Source organism: Myotis lucifugus, unplaced genomic scaffold (assembly GCF_000147115.1).
Source record: "Myotis lucifugus unplaced genomic scaffold, Myoluc2.0 scaffold_124, whole genome shotgun sequence".
In the NCBI taxonomy this organism is placed as follows: Eukaryota; Metazoa; Chordata; class Mammalia; order Chiroptera; family Vespertilionidae; genus Myotis; species Myotis lucifugus.
In genome coordinates this window covers 2,030,836-2,038,780 of record NW_005871172.1, presented here as the reverse complement: position 1 = coordinate 2,038,780, position 7,945 = coordinate 2,030,836, and the positions used below count along the sequence as shown (strand labels likewise).

At 44.8% G+C, this 7,945-nt stretch overlaps 1 protein-coding gene and 1 pseudogene across 2 annotated transcripts in view; both read left to right on the top strand.

The window, feature by feature from the left end:
- The window catches only part of LOC102434204 (natural cytotoxicity triggering receptor 3 ligand 1-like), a 23,861-nt gene extending 18,156 nt beyond the window's left edge, over positions 1-5,705 (top strand). For both annotated transcript variants that reach the window (XM_014460081.2, XM_023758121.1), the window contains 3 exons: positions 1,194-1,296; positions 1,947-2,287; positions 4,530-5,705. In XM_014460081.2, coding sequence (XP_014315567.1) covers positions 1,194-1,296; positions 1,947-2,265 — 422 coding nt within the window. In that variant the 3' untranslated portion in view covers positions 2,266-2,287; positions 4,530-5,705. The remainder of the gene's footprint in view (positions 1-1,193; positions 1,297-1,946; positions 2,288-4,529) is intronic.
- LOC111827045 lies at positions 4,986-7,262 on the top strand (annotated as a pseudogene).
- The last annotated feature ends 683 nt before the right edge of the window (positions 7,263-7,945 follow it).

Below are 7,945 nucleotides of genomic sequence, written 5' to 3'. Positions count from 1 at the left end.
CCCCCTCCCCCCGGCTGGTGGGGTAGGGTTAATTGAGCTCATATCTTGGTTTCCATGATCATGGTTCTGGTCCTGGGTGGAGATGACCCTGCAGGTCAAATGCATCTGCCTAGAGCTGAGAGGGGTTAGGGAGGCAGGGGCTGACTGGTTTTGCCAGATGGGGCCTCGGGTGGTCCTGGAGGGAGAGAGTAATTGTTTTTGGAAGCAAGGGCCAGGGATATGATGAGTGTGGTGTGTGTAGAGTATGTGTGGGACATGGGAAATATGGAATTGAAATACGCTTTGTGTGTGTAATCTCTCATATAAAAGGCCCATGGTTGTCACGCTGTAACCCTGTCACGACCAAATGAGCAGCAGCTCTCTCTCCAGGGTGGGGGTTTGAGGGGGAGGCTGGGGTGAGTGATTAGTGGTGATGAGCGGTGCGGACAGCTGAGGCAAGCGGAAGCGAGCTACCCACACAATTTTGTGCCTGCTGGGCCTCTAGTATAATATAGGATGTCCCAACATTCACGCAAGATTTGCAATTGAATTGAATTGCAAATCTTTTGTGAACTTTGGGACACCCTATAAAAGAGATTTGTGTTGGTGACTTGTGGCCGCTATAATAAATTGCCACAGACTGGGTGGCTTATACTCAACAGCTTTATTTCTCACAGTTATGGAAGTCTGAGGTCCGTGTTACAGCGTGGCTGGGTGAGGGATTTCTTCTGGGTCACAGCTTTCTTGTATCCTCACATGGTGGAGGGGTAAGGGAATCTCTCTAGGGCCTCTTATATAAGGGCACTAATTATTCACGCGGGCTCCTCCCTCATGACCTAATGATATACCAAAAGCCCCACCTCCTAATACCATCACATTGGGTGTTAGGATTTCAACATATGAATTTTGGGGGGACACATATATTCCATATATAGCAGTGTATAGTGATGTAAGATGATGTAGTGTGGAAGCTTGAACATGTGCACGACATACATATGTGGTAGGTGGTATCCATATTGCCGTGTATTTCTGGCAGGTGCTAAACACACTATTTGATGTATGTGATAGGAATGACAAGAATTGTGGCAGATGATTGGTGGTTATATCTGTGGTAGGGAAATGACACACGACCATAGATATCTTACAGTGGTTGTGTGATCACTTTGGCCCCTGCACATAGGTTTCCTTTTAACGTTTGCCTCCTCTTTCTGCAGGATCTGAGATGGGAAATACCTGGGGGACTACCGATACTTGGATTACTGCTGTTTGCTGTAGTGTACTACTAGTAGCAGTCATTGGACTGATTGTATGGAAAAGGTAAGGGGGATGCCAAAGCCAAGTTTAGCCCTGTGTTTTGGAATTGACTCTGGGAGTTCAGGGGTCTTTGCCAGTGGATGATATTTGAGAGTTCTCAGGATCGATGCTGGGGGGAATCTGAGTGTGGTGTGTGTGTGGTGTGTGGCTTTTTCTGATGTTGTGTCAGGGAAGAACTGTCTCCTTAGATCCCTATGTGGTAGCTTGGGACTCTGGGGAGATGCACTGTAAGGCCCCTGTGCCTCTTCCTGACATACAGGTCTCACTGTGAACCAGGCTGTAGAACTGTGTATGGGCTGCATTGTTGTTCTCACACATAGAACCACAGCTCGGAGAGGGGAATTCCTTCCCCGAGGTGCTCACATTGTGTTAACAGCTTAAAGGGATAGCTTTCAACCAGATTTCACCATTAAATCAGAAATCTGTAGCCCTCATTGGTGTTTCCCAGCTAAGACAGCTTTCCAAACATATTCATCCCTAACTGTGGTCCAAACAGCAAATAGAACAGCTCAAGGTAAAGAAGTCTAAGGGACCAGTGTAGATATGTTGCTTAAAATGGTTCTAGATATTAAATTGCCCTCATTTTCAGGGGTGGGGGGACTCCAAGGCAGAATCTGTGCAATAGCTAATACATCTCATTAAAAATGTTTTAGGAAGAAAAAATTGGTTTCGTTATTCGTTGGGGCGATCCGTGCACTTAGCTCCTGGACTGCGGGTCTCCTTGGGCGGCAGGAGCAGCGCTACGGACTGAGAAGCGGTGTAAAACTTCTGCATGGAGTAAAAGAAAATGGCCCGAACCAAGCAGACTGCTTGCAAATCACAGTTGGGAAAGTGCACGCAAACAGCTGGCCACTAAGCTGTCAGGAAAAGTGCCCCCTCTACCAGCGGGGTGCAGAAGCCCCATCACTACAGGCCCTGGACCATTGCACTTGGAGAAATCCGTCAGATACCAGAAATCTACAGGGCTTCTGATCCGGAAGCTGCCTTTCCTGAGGTTGGTGAGGGGGATGGCCCTGGATTTCAAAACTGCCAAGATTTCTTATTTTACATTTACTTCTCTAACTCTCTTTTTCCCTCTATTTTAACTCTGTGTATATGTGTATCTCTATATAACATATAATTATTTTTGAGAATAAGTTGCACATGATACTGCTTTAACCTTAATACTCAAATGTGTATTTCTTCCAAAAAAGGATTTATCTACACTAATAAAAGAGAAACATGGTAATTAGTGTACGACCGCTACCCTTCCCATTGGCTAATCAGAATATCCTTATGCAAATTAACTGTCAGCCAAGATGGCAGCCGGCAGCCATGCACTGAAGCGAACAGGAAGGCTTGCTTGCTCCAGTGACGGTGGACTCCAACGTTCCCCACCTGACTTGCCAGCCTCTCAGCTGCAACTCTAAGCAACTATGTTGCAAATATAGACGCTAAACAAAACCCCAGAAACCGGCTTTCAGTCAGCCGGGCTTCAGCCAGCCTGACCGCAACATTGTATCAAATACAGAAGGTAAAGGCCAGAAACCTGCTTTCAGCAGTGAGGCCTCAGAGCTAAAGCTGGCCCAGAATAGAAAAAAGAAAAAAAGAAAAAAGGAGCTGTTGGGAGCTTCAGTCACCCACCAGCCGGAAAACAGCCCTCAGCCCCTCAGCCAGCCTGGCCAGGCACCCCAGTGGGGACCCCCACCCTGATCCAGGACACCCTTCAGGGCAAACCAGCGGCCCCCACCCGTGTACCAGGCCTCTATTCTATATAGTAAAAGGGTAATATGCCTCCCGGCACCAGGATCAGCTGAGTCGCAAGGCTCCCGGCACCGGGATCAGCGTGACAGGGGGCAGCGCCCAAACCCCCTGATCACCCTGCGGCTCTGTGAGTGACAGGGGGTGGGGCCACAACCTCCCTATCTGCCCTGCTCTGTTCGTGACAGGGGAAGGTGCCCCAACCCCCTGATCAGCCCTGCTCTGTGCCTGATAGGGGGGAGCTCCCCAATCCCCTGATTGCCCTGCAGCTCTGTGTTTGATAGGGTGCGGCGCACCAACCCCCTGATCGGCCCTGCTCTGTGTGTGACAGGGTGCGGCGCCCCAACCCCCCACCCCATGGGCCCTGCTCTGTGTGTGACAGGGTAGAGCCATAACCTCTCCATCAGCCCTGCCCTGAGTGTGACAGGGTGCAGTGCCCCAACCCCCTGATCCACCCTGCTCTGTGTGTGACAGGGGGCGGTGCCCCAACTCCCCTATCGGCCCTACTCTGTGAGTGACAGGGGGAAGCTCCCCAACCCCCTGATGGGCCCTGCTCTGTGAGTGACAGGGGGGAGCTCCTCAACCCCCTGATCAGCCCTGCTCTGTGAGTGACAGGGGGCAGCGCCCCAACCCCCTGATCGGCCCTGCTCTGTGCGTGACAGGGGGTGGCGCTGCAACCTCCCCATCGACCCTGCCTTGAGTGTGACAGGGGGCGGTGCCCCAACCCCCCAATCGGCCCTAACCTGAACGTGACTGAGGGTGGCATCGCAACGTCCCAATCCGCCCTGCTCTGTGCATGACAGGGGGCGGCGCCCCAACTCCCCAATCGGCCCTGCTCTGAGCCTGACCAGGGGCTGCACCTAGGGATTGGGCGTCCTTCTGGCACCCGGGAGCAGGCCTAAGCTAGCAGGTCGTTATCTCCCGAGGGGTCCCAGACTGCGATAGGGCACAGGCCGGGCTGGGGTACCCCCCCTCCCTCCCCCGAGTGCACAAATTTTTGTGCACCGGGCCTCTAGTCTTATATAATCAAATAACATTATCAACCTCCCCCCACCACCAATACTCTAATCCAGGGGTGGGGAATGTCTGGCCTGGGGGCTATATATGGCCCAGAGACCATTTGGTCTGGCCCTGCCAAGGCACTAGTGGTGAATTAATTAAATGTTTGATAGCAGGCTAATTTTTTTAAAAAAATCTTTATTGTTCAGATTATTACAGTTGTTCCTCTTTCCCACCCCCCCCATAACTCCCCTTCTTACCTCCCCCCACCCCCCACACTGTCCTCATCCATAGGTGTACGATTTTTGTCCAGTCTCTTCCCACACCCCACATCCCTTTCCCCCTGAGAATTGTCAGTCCACTCCCTTTCTATGCCCCTGATTCTATTATATTCAGCAGTTTATTCTGTTCATCAGATTTTTTATTCACTTGATTTTTATTATTTTGTTTTAGTTTATTTATTTATTTTTTAAATATATTTTATTGAATTTTTACAGAGAGGAAGGGAGAAGGATGGAGAGTTAGAAACATCGATGAGAGAGAAACATCGATCAACCTTGAATCTCAATGAACTATACTATGAATATTGAAGAGAGTGAAAATACATACACAGAGTCTGTTGTATTACTAATTAAGATGTAGCTGTGGCTTTATTAAAACAGCAGCAATTTCCAAAACATTCCTATAAAAGATAAAATAGTGGCTAAGAATTTTGCTTTCAGGACAACTTTTAGAAGCCAGTCAATGCGCAAAGGGACTGTTTCATTCTTTTGTGATGGCTCTGGTGACTTCTGGATAGTTCTATCTGCCCCTCTCTACCCAGTTTCAGGGCCTCAGAATGGAAGCTGAAATACTAGAGGCTGAAATATTGTAGCCAAAGTGGACAAAGGAGCTCCTTTTCCGTGAAGGTGTTTCTTTCTCTGAAGCTGTTAGTCCAGCATCCATCAGCATACATGAAGGTCATAATAAGGCCTTGTGACTTTCAAAGTATCTGTCTATGTACCAATTAACCGGGACTCTAATTGAAATATCACATTTTTTGAATGGACACATGTATGTTTATATATAAGCTTGTGCCTAAAATAGGTCTGCAGGGAAAACCATTAGTTATTTCTTGTCTTCTGAAAAACATGTCTTCTGGAATTTATACATGAAAAACACCTTTTTAAAATTATTAGTTTTCCTTTTCATGAAGGAAACCAGTGCTACTTAATCTATATTTTATCAATATTTATTATGGCTATAAAAACCATACAGTAATGATGATTTATACATCCTATTTTGAAGTTAGGATTTTATTTGGGGAGTATTTAAAAAAATTTTCTATTTAAATGTTGAATTAAAGATTTAACCTTTTATAAATATGTGGCCCAAAATGTTCTGTTAATTTTAAACTTTGAAAAGAAATTTTATTAGTCCTATGTGTATCTGATATTTCTTGGCTTATTTAGATAGTTAGACTGTTTTTTAAACAATAAAGAGATAATTGGATTTTAATTGAAAATCAGACACAGAGACTTTATATAAGTTTATTATATTTTAATTTGTTTATTGACTTTGTGTTGTAAAAAGTCTTTCAGTGCAATATTTGTTGGAATATTTTTTGAAATATTGTTGCTAAGGTCATTTGTATAGGTTCCTTTTTAATTATATTAAATGTAAAATCAGAACAATATGTAATATTTGTTATAAATTTTCTGTGCAAAAAGACAAATTTGACAATATTAAAAGAATGGATTGTTTACAAAGCAATAACTTTTCAGAGTCATAGTCTCGGGGCCTTTCTTTCTCCTAAACTCTGTGGGTCCCCACAGAGACTTGCAACCAGGGGAGCAGCAGGCAGCAGCAGCTCCTTCCAGGCTGACCCCCTGATCCTGTATCCAAGGCCCCTTTTTTCTGACTCTCCAGTGAGCTAAGCAGTCCCACTTTGGCTCACTTCTTTCCTATAATCTTTCCAGAGAGTCAAAGCAGAGCACTGCCTAGGCTCTCTCCTGTTGCTTCTACTACCCTGAGTCCTTCCTTTGTTCCACTGTCCCCAGCGTTAATAAAATACTCTCAAAATCACCTGGACTCAAGAAGCGATGCACAAGCCGGAGCAGCTTCCAGCTCAGCTCTTCGACTTGTCAAAGGGCCCTGGCTGGCTCATTCCCCCCCCCCCCGACTCATGCACTCCACCAGGTCAAGACCCTCTGTCTCTACACAACTCACTGTAGACTGTGACGACATGAGCACAAAGAAGGATTGGGAGGGTTCAGGAAAAGGAAGCATGACAATTTCCCCACAACCAGAGGAGAGAAAGGTAGGATATTAATGCATCGTCACCCGTGATGGTGGCCTTAAAATCATTTCAGCAGGAACTTGATGCAAGACATGACTAATATGAGAGACTTGTGAAACTTAGTCGGGATGTAACTGTACAAAGTAAATGATAATTTTCCTCTCTATAGGATTACAAGTGCTCCTGATATGGAGGAAATATTGACTGAGTCAGAAATTAAATTAGATGGTGTCAGACAAAAGATACTGCAGGTGGCCCAGGAGCTCTTCAGAGAAGAGATGCATTAATTCCATAGAGCCATTACCACAGGACTTACCACAGACTTCAGGAACATGTGGAGGCCGTCCCTTTCAACACTTTATTAAAACACGATCACTTATCAGTATGGATGAAATTAATAAACAACTGAATTTACAACAGAAGACAATGGGAAAGAAAATAAGGCCATGAGGAAACTGAGGTTTAGAGAGATGAAATAACTTGCCCAAGGACATACCCCTTATGAAGCAAGGTCCTGGAAGAGGTGGGAGGAGAGGGTCAAGGTCATTTGGAAGATTTAATCCCAAAACAAGAGGAGGGACAACTCATCATCTGCGACTGGAGGATAGAAGCCCTCTTCCGATGCTCAATGCTCACGATAAAGAGTTTGGTACTTGGAGACTGAAAATCACCCCTGTTGATTACCTCCTGGGAGTGGCTGATCTAACTGGTGAGTTGATGCCGATGTGTATGAACAGTGTGGGCAATGGGGACATTGACACCCCCTTTGAAGTGAGCCAGTTCTTACGCCAGGTTTATGCTGGGTTTTCATTCATTGGCAATACTGGACCTTAGGAGGCTTCTAAGAAGCTATTCGCCTTGAGACAGAGCCTGGACAGTGGAGAATGCCTGTTTTGCCTTGAAAGTCAGAGGCTCAGAAATTCCCAGACCAGTTTGTAAGACTGTTATTTGATATTTTCTTTGACTTTATTGTGGCTTTTACATAGGAAATTTTCAGTTTTACTTGTTTTGAATTATATACAAGCTGTACGTAAAAGTATCAAATGAATCATTTTCTGTGTCTTACTCATGAAAGTTTGCATTCGAATGTTTACCTATATGCCTATTTGAATTTTTGCTGGCTAAATTCTATCATTGTCTCTGCAGAGTGAATGTGCCAGCACTTTCTGCTACCTCTTTCACTTTACTTTGTGTGAATTTTGAGTGGTAGTAATTAGTAGAAGCCATTTATAATTGAAGTTGATGGTTTTGTAATATATAGAAAAGACTTTTTAGTTATATACCTGGCCTTGAGATTTTTGTTTAATTTATTGGCAATATTGTGCCAAGGCTCCAAAATAGGCTTATTCCATAGAACGGAATTAAAACTATTAAGTTATCAATATACTTTAATGTTATGTGGCATTGTGATAAGAATTCATATTATATCTGCTAATTTAGGCCACTTTGAAATAGCCTTCCAGAAAAATTGACAGAGACCCAGATGCTAGTAGTTTCTACATTTAACTTTTGTGCTTTATCACAGGAAGTCTGATAGAGAATTGGAATTAATATTGTAATATTTTTACTGGTGTTTGAGTTGAATTATATACTTATACATACAACTGTAAAGCTTTTAGTAGTGATTAGTTAGCA